Here is a 14,840-nt window from a genome sequence, read left to right as displayed (position 1 = left end):
AGGTCTTTGTTAAACATTTCTTGCATCTTCTTGATCTCAGCCTCCATTCTTTTTCCGAGGTTCTGGATCATCTTCACTATCATTATTCTGAATTATTTTCCTGGAAAGTTGCCTATCTCCACTTCATTTAGATGTTTTTCTGGGGTTTTATCTTGTTCCTTCATCTGGTACATAGCCCTCTGCCTTTTCATCTTGTCTTTCTGTGAATGTGGTTTTTGTTCCACAGGCTTCAGGATTGTAGTTCTTGCTTCTTTTGTCTGCCCTCTGGTGGATGAGGCTATGTTAAGAGGCTTGTGTGAGTTTCCTGATGGGAGGGACTGGTGGTTTGTAGAGCTGACTGTTGCTCTGTTTGGCAGAGCTCAGTAAAACTTTAATCCGCCTGACGGCTGATGGGTGGGGCTGGGTTCCCTCCCTGTTGGTTGTTTGGCCTGAGGCAACCCAACACTGGAGCCTACCTGGGCTCTTTGCTGGGGCTAATGACAGACTCTGGGAGAGCTCACGCCAAGGAGTACTTCCCAGAACTTTTGCCAGTGTCCTTGTCCCCACGGTGAGCCACAGCCATCTCCCACCTCTGCAGGAGACCCTCTAACACTAGCAGGTCTGGTTCAGTCTCCCCTGGGGTCACTGCTCCTGCTGGGTCCCAATGCGCACACTACTTTGTGTGTTCCCTCCAAGAGTGGAGTCTCTGTTTCCCCCAGTCCTGTTGAAGTTCTGCAGTCAAATCCCACTAGGTTTCAAAGTCTCATTCTCTAGGAATTCTTCCTCCCATTGCCGGACCCCCAGATTGGGAAGCCTGATGTGGGGCTCAGAACCTTCACTCCAGTGGGTGGACTTCTGTGGTATAAGTGTTCTCCAGTCTGTGAGTCACCCACCCAGCAGTTATGGGATTTGATTTTACTGTGATTGCACCCCTCCTACCGTCTCATTGTGGCTTCTCCTTGGTCTTTGGATGTGGGGTATCTTTTCTGGTGAGTTCCAGTGTCTTCCTGTCGATGATTGTCCAGCAGCTAGTTGTGATTCTGGTGTTCTCGCAAGAGGGAGTGAGAGCACGTCCTTCTACTCTGCCATCTTGGTTCCTCCCTCCCTCATTGTAGTTTTGATTTGCATTTCTCTGATAATTAGTGATGTAGAGCATTTTTTAATGTGCTTTTTAGCCATCTTTTTTTGGGAGAAATGTCTATTTAGATCTTCGGCCCATTTTTTGACTGGGTTGTTTTTTTGATATATAGATGCATGGGCTATTTGTATATTTTGGAGATTAATCCCTTGTCAGTTGCTTCATTTGCAAATATTTTCTCCCATTCTGTGGGTTGTGTTTTCATTTTGTTTATGGTTTCTTTTGCTGTGTAGAAGCTTTTAAGTTTAATTAGGTCCCATTTATTTTTATTTTCATTACTTTAGGAGGTGGATCAAAGAAGATACTGCTGCAATTTATGTCAAAGAGTGTTTTGCCTGTGTTCTCCTCTAAGTTTTATAGTGTCTGGCCTTCATTTAAGTCTTTAATCTGTTTTGAGTTTATTTTTGTGTATGGTGTTAGGGAGTGTGCTAACTTCATTCTTTTACATGTAGCTGTCCAATTTTCACAGCCTCACTTATTGAAGAGACTGTCTTTTCTCCATTGTATATTCTTGCCTCCTTTGTCATAGATTAGTTGACCATAGGTGTGTGGGTTTATCTTTCGGCTTTCTGTCCTGTTCCATTGAGTTGTATTTGTTTTTGTGCCAGTACCATACTGTTTTGATGACTGTAGCATTGTAATATAGCCCGAAGTCAGGGAGCCTGACTGCTCCAGCTCTGTTTTTCATTCTCAGGATTACTTTTGCTATTAGGGGTCTTTTGCGTTTCCATACAAATTTAAAACTTTTTTGGTTCTAGTTCTGTGAAAAATGCCATTGCTAAGTGATAGGGATTGTAGTTGAATCTGATTGCCTTGGGTAGTATAGTCATTTTGACAGTATTGATTCTTTCAATCAAAGAGCATGGTATGTCTTTCCGCTTGTGTCATCTTCGATTTCTTTCATCAGCATCTTACAGTTTTCAGAGTACAGGTCTTTTGTCCCCTTGGTAAGTTTATTCCTAGGTGTTGTATTCTTTATGATGTGATGGTAAGTGGGATTGTTTCCTTAATTTCTCTTTTTTGGTCTTTCATTGTTAGTGTACAGGAATGGAAGAGATTTCTGTGTATTAATTTTGCATCCTGCAACTTCACCAGAATCATTGATGAGCCCTAGTAGTTTTCTGGTAGCATCTTCAGGATTTTCTGTGTGTGGTCATTTTATCTGCAAACAGTGATGATTTTACTTCTTTTCCAATTTGGATTCCTTTTATTTCTCTTTTTCTCTGATTGCCATGGCTAGGACTTCCAAAACTATGTTGAATAAAAGTGGTGACAGTGGACATCCTTGTCTTGTTCCTGATCTTAGATGGAATGCCCTCAGCTTTTCACTGTTGAGAATGATGTTAGCTGTGGGTTTGTCATATATGGCCTTTATTATGTTGAGGTAAGTTCCCTCTATGCCCACTTTCTGGAGAGTTCTTATCATAAATGGGTGTTGAATTTTGTCAGAAGCTTTTTCTGCATCTGTTGAGATGATCCTATGGTTTGTATTCTTCAGTTAACGTGGTGCATCACACTGATTGATCTGCAGATATTGAAGCATCCTTGCATCCCTGGGATAAAGCCCACTTGATCATGGTGTATATGATCCTTTTAATGTATTGTTGGATTCGGTTTGCTAGTATTTGGTTGAGGATTTTTGCATTTATGTTCATCAGTGATATTGACCTGTAATTTTTTTTGTGGTATCTTCGTCTGGTTTTGGTATCAGGGTGATGATGATGGCCTCACAGAATGAGCTTGGGAGTATTCTTTCCTCTGCAGTTTTTTGGAAGAGTTTCAGAAGGATAGGTGTTAACTCTTCTCTGAATGTTGATAGAATTTGCCTGTGAAGCCATGTGGTCCTGGATTTTTCTTTGTTGGAAGTTTTTTAAACACTGTTTCAATTTCAGTACTTGTGATTAGTCTGTTCATATTTTGTATTATTTTCTGGTTCAGTCTTGGAAGGTTGTATCTTTCTAAGAATTTGTCCATTTCTTCTAGGTTGTCCGTTTTATTGGTATACAGTTGTTTGTAGTAGTCTATTATGATTCTTTGTTTTTCTGTGATGTCAGTTGTAACTTCTTCATTTCTGATCTTACTGATTTGAGCCCTCTCCCTTTGTTTTTGAGTCTGGCTAAAGGTTTATCCATTTTGCTTATCTTCTCAAAGACCCAGCTTTTAGTTTCATTGATCTTTTTTGTTTTCTTTGTCTCTATTTCATTTATTTCTGCTCTGATCTTTATGATTTCTTTACTTTTACTAACTTTGGGTTTTTTTTTTTTTTTTTTTTACTTTCTCTGGTTGCTTTAGGTGTAAGGTTAGGTTGTTTACTTGAGATTTTTGTTTTCTGAGGTAGGATTGTATTGCTATAAACTTCCCTCTTAGAACTGCTTTTGCTGTGTCCCATAGGTTTTGGATTGCTATGTTTTTGATGTCATTTGTCTTTAGGTACTTGATTTCTTCAGTGATCCATTGGTTGTTTAGTAACATATTGTTTAGCCTCCATGTGTTTGTGTTTTTTTACAATTTTTTTTGCCTGTAATTGATTTCTAATCTCATAGCGTTGTGGTCAGAAAAAGATGCTTGATGTGATTTCAATTTTCTTAAATTTACTGAGGCTTGATTTGTGGCCCAATATGTGATCTGTCCTGGAGAATGTTCCATGTGCACTTGAGAAGACAGTGTATTCTGCTTTTGGACGGAGTGTTCTATATATATCAGTTAAGGCCATCTGGTCTAATGTGTCATTTAAGGCCTGTGTTTCCTGATTTTCTGTCTGAATGATCCGTCCACTGATGAAAGTGGTGTGTTAAAGTCCCCCCCCCCCCAATTATTGTGTTACTGTCAACTTCTCTTTTTGTAGCTGTTACCATTTGCCTTATGTATTGAGGTGCTCCTATGTTGGGTGTCTATATATTTACAATTGTTACATCCTCTTCTTGGATTGATCCCTTGATCATTATGTAGTGTCCTTCCTGATCTCTTGTAACAGTCTTTAAAGTTTGTTTTGTCTGATATGAGTATTGCTACTCCTGCTTTCTTTTGAATTCTATTTGCATGGAATACCTTTTTCCATCCCCTCACTTTGTATGTGTCCCTAGATATGAAGTAGGTCTCTTGTAGATGGCATATATATGGGTCTTGTTTTTGTATCCATTTAGCCAGTCTGTGTCTGTTGGTTGGAGCATTTAATTCATTTACATTTAAGGTAATTATCAATAAATGTTCTTACTGCTGTTTTGTTAATTGGGGTTTGTTTTTGAAGGTCTTTTTTCTTCCTTTCCTCTTGTTCTCTTGTGATTTGATGTCTATCTTTAGTGTTGTTTGGATTGCTTTTTCTTTTTTGTGTGTGTATCTGTGGTAGAGTTTTGGTTTGTGGTTCCCATGAGGTTTTGATAGAGCAGTCTGTATAACTGCAAGATTGTTTTAAGTTGCTGGTCTCAATTTCCAGTGTATTTCCAGTATCCTGCATTTGTACTCTTCTCATGGTTGCCGATTTTGATATCATATTTATGTGTGGATGGTTTCCTACCTTTATGTTTGCCTTTACCAGTGAGCTTTCCCATTTGTAATTTTCTTGATTCTAGTTGTGGCCTTTTCCACAGAGAAGTTCCTTTAGGTTTTGTTGTGGTTTTCAGTTTGAGTAGCTGCAACAGAGGCCAGTATGGTCCACACAGCCTTGAATATTTACTGTCTGTCTCCTTTTTTGTTTTCTGATTTTTATTGGAGTATAGTTGCTTTATAGTGTTGTGTTAGTTTGAGGTGTACAGCAAAGTGAATCAGTTATACATATATTTCCTCTTTTTTCGATTTCCTTCCCATTTAGGTTTACCACAAAGCATTGAGTTCCCTTCCCTGTGCTTTACTTTAGGTTCTTGTTATCTATTTTATACATAGTATCAATAGTGTATATGTCAATCCCAATTTCCCAATTCATCACCCACTCCCCTCAACCCCCAGTCTGGCTCTTTAGAGAAAATGTTTACTTCGTTAGCCCCTGAGTTAATGTCAGTAATAGCAGTAAAAATCAACTATAGATACATGCAACAACAGGGCTACATATCAGAAACAAAGTTGAATGGAAAAAGACTCCATAATTTTCATTTGTATTTAAAACATTGACCTATTAAAGACTTCTTCATGTTTATAAAAAAGTAAAAGGAGTTTGAAGAATTGTGAATGACAAAATTTTCACTGTATATAAGGGAAAGTATTAGGATGCAAATCAATTTATGTGGTGTGCTTCCTGTTACACTTAAAAGTTTTTGGTGAAAGTCCCATAATCCAGGTGAGGCCATGTTTCAGAGTAACCTGCCAGGGCTTCTTGGTCCATGAGCTTGAGCCAGGGGCTCCTCCAGTAGCCAGAGAAAAGATGGTTATGATGTCAGTGGCTGGATGGCAGAAAGACTTGACGACTGCCATGTTAAGGGTTATGTTTGAAGAGACAGAATAAAGGCTGTTCTTCAGAGGAGAGTTTGAAGAATTTACACTGAACAGATTTTCCAGGAAGTTTTAAAAAAATGATTGATGGTGTCCCCTTATAGAACTGCATCAGCAAGCTTATACTAAGGAGGAGGACAGGAATTGAGTACAAGTCAGCAAGGACACCAGGGTTGAAGAGTTAGGTAATGAGCAGTACTCAGGCATTCACTTTTAAGTCAGCTTTTTTTTTTTTGCATTACTAGAAATGGAGACCTTGAATTGGTGGAGGGGAAAAACTAGGTTTGTTAAGTAGCCTTTGGAAATACTTAAGTTTAAAGTTATTTTCACTGTCCCATGGCTGAAGCTAATGTAGGAACTAGTCGTTAATTTCCCAGTGCAATTATGGAAAAATAAACATACTGAGCATGTGCTGTTTGCCAAGCACCAGGGATAGAGGGAACATGGCATACATGTTCCAAGGGGAGACAGTAAACAAGTAAGAGTATCAGGTGATTATTGATGAAGTGCTGTGCAGGGATCTAGACACAGTGTGAGCAGCGGGGGAGACAACTGTAGAACTTGGGAGCCTGGCTCTCTGCTGTCTATTGGATGCTACTGTCTCCAGTCACATTTGAGTTTAGTCAGTCAATTTTCTTAAAAATTAGTGCTCAACCTAAATATTTCATCTAATAAATTGACTATGGAAGTCATACATATGGCTGGGGATGAACAATATACTTTTTAAAGGAAACTTGAAAATATCCCTTTCATGAAGAAATCTGACTGTCCATTACTTTGCATCCTCCTTAACAAGACTCTAGTATGGGATTCCTTTTTACTTACAGTACCTCGCCCACTGGCCAGAGTACTTCATTGTTGCAGAGGCCCCTGGTGGAGAGTTAATGGGTTATAGTAAGTATAATACCACTAGTACTTTTTTGGATAGGCAGTTGAGATTAAAATATAGGTTTTAACTGATTATTTTATATTGATCACAGAACTGGAAGTATAATCGTGATGCCCATAATTTTATTTCCTTTTCAACCATTTGACAGCTCACTGATCCCTTCCGATCTGTTCTATTTTAGGTACTATGCTGGGCCCAGGGGATAGAGCACTGACCCAGACAGACTTGGTTGCATTGCTAGCAAAAATTTGAGCTGTAGATTGTCTGTTATGTGTACATGACACACATACATACCCACATGAAATGTAGATATTTAAAAAAATACTTATCAAGTAAAAGCAATAACAATTAGCTAGATGACTTTTAAGTATTGCTTAAAGATCAGAACTCGGTCATTAGTTTCCTTTATAATAAAAATGTACTAAACAGCATTTCTGTATGTGTAAATCCTTGTGTTTAGTTACTGGATGTGATCTTTCATTGGCAGTCATGGGCAAAGCAGAAGGCTCGGTGGCGAGGGAAGAGTGGCATGGGCACGTCACAGCTCTGTCTGTTGCCCCGGAGTTCCGACGCCTGGGTCTGGCTGCTAAGCTTATGGAGTTATTAGAGGAGATTTCAGAAAGGTAGGCACCTGCTTTGCAAATGATTTTTGAAGTCTAACCATTTGAGTTTTCTCTTGGTGAATGTTTTATCAGATTTTTTTCCTTCAGATTGAATATGTCATGATGCAGTTTCATAGGAATTTCATTTTCAGCCTCTAATAGTCCTTATACCAATTCTGTCACATACTCAGAGTGATATTATTGTCCCTGTTTGGCCACTGAGGAAAATTAAGGCAGCGTGAGTGACCTGCCATAGGCTTGTGAGCTGGGTAACTGGTGGAATCAGTCTAGCCCTCAAGGCTTCTGTTAGTGTTCTTGCCACTGCGGCAGGTGTTTCCAACCTTGGCATCTCAGTCATTTTCTCATAGTGCCCTAGGCTAAACAGAAGTGTAGTCTTAAGCAGTTGTGTCCCAGCAAGCTAGTAGCTATTCAGAAGAAAAAAATATTTTCATTTCATTGTTAAATAACTGTGGTGACCTCCTAATGAGATGTGTGCACCTGCTGGGCATTGCATGGCTTCTCAAACCTTGGAACCAGATTCTGCGGAACTGCCAGCATTCTTGTTTCATGTTGATTTTCATGTGGTCCTGGAGTTTTAATCAGAAGCCTGGCTTCATAAAGATACTATGTCACCAAAAGGAATATAATGTGATATGATGTGTATTTGTGAACTAGTTAAAGCTAGTAGTTTGCCAGTGTACAACAAGGTTTGCCTACGTTTTCCCCAAACATTTGAAATATGCACCTCCATGAGTTTGAGAACTGCAAATATTGTAGCTTTTTTTTCAGACCTGTTTTATGTTCACTCACTATGTGTTACTTTTATTAACTCCATTAAAGTGGAACATTTTAAAGTAGTAACCATGGCCTGAAAACACTGAGCCAAGTCAAGGGCAAGAGGAACCTGAGCTCATTCTTAATTTAGCTGAAAAAGTCTAGTCCTTAAGAACTTAAAAAGTTCTTCCTAGAGTGAATACAGAAGAGGTGAAAATCTTCAGCAAGACTGTAGTTTACACACATTGGTTAATGACATATCTTGTTGAAAACAAGTATTTGGCATTATCATGTATAGTTGACAGGGAATTAGGAACTGTTCTAATTGCACATCTAATGTATTTATAGGATAGACCATCTCTTGGAGTAGAAAACCACTATGTTCCCTTCCCTTACAGTTTCTAAACGTTCATTTACTTTACAATAGTTGCTAAGATTTAAGTGGCCTATATTTGTGTAGGGGTGTGTATACGTATATACACACACATACATATATACATGTATTTTTAATGTATACATATACATTAAATGTGTACACTAAAAATAGAAACAGTATATAAATAGAAACAGTATATAATATCCAGAGAGAAAAATAGGATAATAAAAGTCAATTCAAAAGAAAAAAGGAAACTAAAGTAGCAAAACAAATAAAAAGCATGAAATAAGGTGGTAGCAGTGAATCCGAATATAATCGATAAATACAACAGCAGATGTTAATGGACTAATGACGCCAGTTAAAAACATTATTATGCCAAGTGAACCAGGCACAGGAAGACAAATATTGTGTGATTCCACTTAGATACCTAAAGTAGTTCAATTCATGAAGACTAAAGTAGTTAAATTCATGAAGAGTGGAATGGTGGTGGCTGGGGACGGGGGAAATATCAAGTTACTAAAGTTTCAGTTCAACAAGAAGGATAAGCTCTAGAGTTTGATGTAGTTGTATACCTACACTTGAAGATAGTGTACATTTAAAATTTATTGAGAGGGTAGATCTCATGTTATGTATTCTTAGGACAGTAACATTAAAAAATGGACTGTCAGAACTGTATTCTATTTACAGGAAATATATATATAGGTTAAAGATAAAGATCGAAAGTAAAGAAATTTTTAAAATTATGCAAATTCTAACAGGGTGTGCTTAAATTAACAACAGTCACATTATAGTTCAATAATTATGAGAATAAAAAAGGGTCTGCATACTGAAAAGAATTAATCAGGGAGATGTAATAATTAAAAATTGTATGTACCCAGTGACAAATTCAAAGTAAAAATGCAACAGTTTACAAGAAGAAATAGACAAATCATAATTAGAGATATGAACATGCCTCATCCTAATTGACATGCCTCATCCTAATTGTTAGGACAATCAGAAATTGATTAAGGGTACAGAACAGAACAGGGGTCAACAAACTTTTTCTGGGCCAGACAGTAAACGTTAAGGCTTCACAGGCCACCCAAGGTCTCTATTGCTTCTTCAAAATTGTAAAAAACCATTCTTTGCTTGAGAGAGAGCAGCATAAAAATAGGTTGAAAGCTGACCCCTGCCTTAACTAATTTCAGTCAATTAGCCAGAATCTTTCCACAAAGAAAGCTATGGCTTCTCTGGCAAATTTCACCAACAATTTAAGAAATAATGACACTAAGTTTACTTTTACACACAAAAAGGGAACAATCACAAAACCTGACAAGAGGAAGGAAAATCTCATGACAGATGTAAAGTCCCAGAAAATTCTTAGCAAAATGGATTCAGCAATTCATGAAAAGGATGACATATCAGGGGAAGTTTGTTTTAATATTAGAATGTATCCTACCAGTTAACAGGCTGAAGAATATTCTTTATCTCAGTAAATGTAGAAAACGCTTTGATACAATCCAGTGTTCACTCTTGATAAAAACTGTTAGCAATAGAAAGGGAAAACTTACTTAACCTGAAAAACCTGTAGTAATGCACTTCTGGGACAGGACAGGACAGGATGCCTAAAGTCGGCTTCTCTTCAGTAATTTACTGGAAATCATCCTTTACCATACAAGTGAAGCAAGAAAAATAAAAGATAGGTTTGAGAAGAAACAAAACCGTTATTTTGGATAGGTAAGATTGTACAAATAGAAAACCTAATAAAAGTTAAGCTAAGTTGTTGTTAAATTGCTTTTCTATACAAACAGTAACATTTAGAAGAGGATGCGATTTGCATTGGCATCAGTACATTAAGCCCTTAGGAGAAATCTAACAAAAGCTGTGCAAGACCTCTCTGAAGTTTATACAACTTTACCCAGAGACAGGACGGATGACCTCCCTAAGTGGAGGGAGGAACTACCTCTGCAGCATAGAGTTAGCCGTCTCTACAGTAGACAGGTAACTGATCCACAGGGTCAGCGTAACTGCAGCCCAAATCACAAGTCTTTTCCGTGCAACTTGTTGATTCTGAAACTTACAGGGAATGGAAGGAGCCAAAAAGAGGTAAGACACTCTTGAACAGCAAAAAAAAGTGAGTGGAGTAATTGCCTAGGCTAGTGGAACAGAATTTGAGACACAGACTCAGGAACACATGGACTTTAGACACACCTTGGAGGAGGCAACTGCAGATCAGTGGTGGGGAAGGATACACTTTCCAATAAACGTGGTGGCACCACTGGATATCCATATGGGAAAAGATTTTTCCCACATTACCTTATCATGCACAGATCAATTCCATATTTATTAAAAACCTATATGTGAAGAGCAAAACTAAAAAGCCCTTCAAAGGAGAGTGTCTCCATGACCTCAGGGTAGAAAAGAACTTCTCAAGCCCTAAAAAGTGCAAGGAAGTCATATATTCAACTTCACTAGAGTGCGGTAACTTTGTTCATCAAACTGATACATAAGGATAATGACAAGTCACAAAGTGGAAAAAAGATTTGCAAATTGGGGAGAAGACTTGCACCATCCTTTACACAAGGCTGAATATCCAGAATACAGCAGAGAACTACATGTGGGGGAGAACGACCAATAAAGACCATACAGAATGAGAAATCTAAATGGTGGACACAAATACTTGTTAGTAATCGAAATGCCAGCTAAAATTGCCCTGAGATGCCATCAGGAGTCCACCGCCTCCTGTGGGAGTGTCAGGTGGCACATGTGGGCTGGGAGGCAGGCATTATCTGATAAAGTTGAAGGTGGCCCTGTGAGCCAGCAGTGACACTAACTGCAGACCTTAGATATCCCGGATGTACCACGAGACACACAACAAAATACTCGTGGCAGCATAGTTGATAATGTATAGGACCACAGACATCTCACATCTCATAGTGTGTCCATACAGGGACACACTAAACACAGGGAGGACAGACAAGCTCCAGCTGCCCCGGGACTGACTCAGTACCGACTGGGAGGCGAGTCACTAAAGAGTAAAGTATGACTCCATTCAGGTGATGTTCACAAACAGGAGAAATTAAACCAGAACAGGTGGTAAGTCTACTGCATAAAGCAAGGTGCTGATGACCACATGAGTCAGGACATGGAGACCTGGGTAAGAAAGGGGCTGTCACTGACCAGAGGGACCCAAGCTTCAGAGCTGTGACCAGTGTCCTGTAGTTATACAAGGCCACATTGGTGCTTTCTTTAAAAACCTTGGGTGAAACTATTATATGACTAATTGGTAAAATGATTTTTAAAGCCAGGTAACAGAATTGTGGTAAAAATAAAGTTTATCTTTTAAGAAAACCTGTAGGTTTTGAAATGTTAGTTATCTTTTGTACTGCAAAATAATTGCCATAAATCCTCAGCAGTTGATAACGATGTAATTGACTGCAGGGTTTCATAGTACCATCCTATGAATAGTCAAAGTAGTTTTAAAAATTATGTATTATTTTCAAGGACTTCTAATTTTTTTTTTTTTTAATTACAGAAAGGGTGGATTTTTTGTTGATCTCTTTGTAAGAGTGTCTAACCAAGTTGCAGTCAACATGTACAAGCAGTTAGGCTACAGTGTGTACAGGACAGTCATAGAGTACTATTCGGCCAGCAACGGGGAGCCCGATGAGGATGCTTACGGTGAGCTCCCTTTTGGGGTGGTATCCCTGAGAGGAAGCCAAATGTCTACATTCATCCTACAGACTGAAATACTCGGCTATTTTAATACACTTAAGAGAATCATATTTAAAATCTGGGCTATAATTAAATCTGCTTTAACCTGCCCTTAAGAACCTACCACTGATTAATTTACATTAACTAACCATTGGTTAATTACTGTCAATTATTGTTTTACTGGTACAGACACATTTTTACTAACGTTCTGTCAAAAGAACATTTGTAATAAGAGCTGGATCCCAGCTGGGGTTTGGTGTACTCGTGATTGAGAATCTCACTTACAAATACATTTCTCTTAGAATATGATAGAAGTGGGGGTAGGGGACAAAACCTCTTATAGTTTTTTTAACCTATACATTTTAAATTTGATATAAAATATTCTGACATTTGGGTACTTACATTAAACTTTGCTTCCTAACAGATATGAGGAAAGCACTTTCCAGGGACACTGAGAAGAAATCCATCATACCATTACCTCATCCTGTGAGGCCGGAAGACATTGAATAACCATGAGCAGTGGTTCTGAGGCTGATGATGCTCCAGATATTTTATGGACAATATTACTTTCATTAGATGATCCTGGAGCTCTATTAGGAGAAAAGGGAATCGTTTAGATCTTAAAGACTTCAAGAAAAAAACAGGTTATAAACTTGTCTTGTTTCCTATTAGCAATATCATACCTTCTAAAGCTGTCCACTGTCATAAAATTCAGCCAAAAAAGGCAGCTAGGTCAAAAGGAAACATTCCACTGTTATGGTTCATAATGTAATATTCATGGTATGCTAGGGAAAAAGCTTGCTCCAGTCTCCTCCTTAATTCTGTGCCTGAGAACCACTGCTGCATATATATTTTTTATTTTGTATTGAACTGTTAATTGAAGCTTTAAAAGCATATATGGAATGTGTAAATCTAAGATGTATAATAAAATGCACTGTTGAGTGTTTTCTGGAAGGGTTTTGGTCATTTATAAACGTCAGGTTATCAGGATTGAAGAAGGTGGTCATTTAGGGTATGTTGTTTCCCTTACATTTTTCATTTATATACAAAGCATTGTTTAATTGCTTACTTGGACAGTCCCTGCCCAGCACACTTAAGCGTCCTTCTTATTGCAAAGTTCTTCCCAGATACTTGTTTCCATACTGCTGGTCTCAGGTCTTTTCTTTGTCTAGTCTCACAGTGCTTTGCTTAAATCCTGCCTTTCAACAAAATACAAAAAGATGCTAAAATAAAGGGGAAAAAGAACCTAATTCCCAAAGAAAGGCCACGTAATTAGATCACAGGCTAACCACATATTTTCATGTGTAGTTTTCATCGCATGCAGTATCTGAAAATATCCAGTGAGTAACAGTAGCTAAAGAAAACGAAATAAATCACAGAAATGATTATTAAAACCCTGTTACTTTTGAAAGGACTTATTTTGGTGGAGTTGAGGGTGAGAGAGAAGGAGGTTCTCCCAGGAGAGTAATTTTTTCTTTCATGCATTTCACACTGGCACATTACCTGCCCGAAAGTGGCCTTAGGGGTTTACATGAGAACCTGACTGCTGGTTTTTTTCCTGACACACACATGCGACACAAACAGAACGTGATTATCATTAGTCACTTAGAGTAGCATCTGGCCTGTTTTCATCTCACCCCGTGGCCCTGTGCACTTAAGCCAACTCAGAGCAGTGCTCCTCTTCGCTGACTGGACAGACCTTGGAACTCAACAGTCAGAGCCTATGATCCCAGCAGCTGAAGCTGGTCAGGTGACTGAAGTAGCGAGGCTAAGAGTAGGTTGCTTTCACCTGCTAGTCCTATTTCCTTCTGCCCCCAATTTTCAAGATACAATTTAACACTGTATTGATTAGCTTTTATTCCCTTGGGTGAATAATATACTTGAAAATGTAATAATAAATTTGCAAACAATATATTTGCTAATTGGCCTTATAGGTGAAAAAAACACAAATATACGGTTCTAGTCAAACAGCTTGTGTAGCGAACAAAAAAAAAATAGGCTTGAGAAATACAGGCTGGATTAAAGGAAACAATCTCTCAGATGAGTTAATTAAGGCAAGTATTTTTTGCCTGGGAATATAAGCAGCAAGTACATTATCATCTTGTGCTGCTCTGTTTCATGACTTAGCATATAGTTACCTCAGCTGTTTTTCAAGTTCTAAGTCAAGGCTAAGTTGAACGTGTCAGGTTTTACAGGTAGACAGTCTACTGCAGCACGCCCGGCAACATTTACTGGTGCTCTAGGTAGAGATGATTCCCTTGTCCATTAAGTTTGGGAAACACAGCCAGCATTGCACCTGGGGATTCACAATGTATAGGGAGTGTTATCAAGGGCCCTGAGAAGCCTAACTATGAAGAGATTTGTCAACGAGGCTTAACCCTTAACCTAGGGTTTCCCAAACTCACTGGAGCACGGGGCACTGTTTCTCACAGCTCTTACATTACTATTCAAACAAGCCACTGCAGAGCTCAGCCAGCCAGTTCGGGAGACTGATTACAGCATAACTGAAATTCAACTAAAATGTTTTCGGTACAAAAAAAAGACCTTGTTCAGTAATACAGTAACTGTAAATTATTTTCTAACTGGTGTTTTCAAAAACACTTAGTATAAATGGCCATTAAGAAGGTATAGCTATTTAGAAGTTAATCTAAGCACATTCAATTCCACAAGGAATGAACATTATTTAAGAAAGTGGCCAGGAATGAACATTTTATTGAGCACTTACTCTGTGCCAGGAATACTCCCTTTCTAATTTAATCTTCAAAATGAGCTGGCAAAAGCCCATTTTATGAGTGAAGAAACTGAAAATAAACGTTATGTATCACCAAATGGCAGAGCTGGGAATGGAACTCAAGTCAGTGTACTCTTAAGATGTAAATAAGTTACAGAATTCAGATGAATGCATAAAACATCATTATGAAGAAGGCAAGCATGAGAAAACTTCACCTGAAAAGTTACTGTGAAATG

At 38.4% G+C, this 14,840-nt stretch overlaps 1 protein-coding gene across 2 annotated transcripts in view; it reads left to right on the top strand.

Moving 5' to 3' along the window:
• Positions 1 to 14,808, top strand: part of NAA20 (N(alpha)-acetyltransferase 20, NatB catalytic subunit) — a 28,160-nt gene extending 13,352 nt beyond the window's left edge. Inside the window, exons 3-6 of one of the 2 annotated variants that reach the window (XM_029220314.1) lie at positions 6,343 to 6,433; positions 6,916 to 7,051; positions 11,695 to 11,840; positions 12,298 to 12,817. In XM_029220314.1, the coding sequence (XP_029076147.1) occupies positions 6,343 to 6,433; positions 6,916 to 7,051; positions 11,695 to 11,840; positions 12,298 to 12,383 (459 nt within the window). In that variant the 3' untranslated portion in view covers positions 12,384 to 12,817. Of the gene's footprint in view, positions 1 to 6,342; positions 6,434 to 6,915; positions 7,052 to 11,694; positions 11,841 to 12,297 lie in introns of both variants that reach the window. The other variant, XM_029220313.1, reaches the window with a different exon arrangement.
• The last annotated feature ends 32 nt before the right edge of the window (positions 14,809 to 14,840 follow it).

The sequence above is a fragment of the Monodon monoceros genome, unplaced genomic scaffold, assembly GCF_005190385.1.
Source record: "Monodon monoceros isolate NGI ecotype Baffin Bay Population unplaced genomic scaffold, NGI_Narwhal_1 Super_Scaffold_13, whole genome shotgun sequence".
In the NCBI taxonomy this organism is placed as follows: Eukaryota; Metazoa; Chordata; class Mammalia; order Artiodactyla; family Monodontidae; genus Monodon; species Monodon monoceros.
Note: the sequence above shows the minus strand (reverse complement) of the source record. Positions and strands in the feature narration are given on the sequence as shown.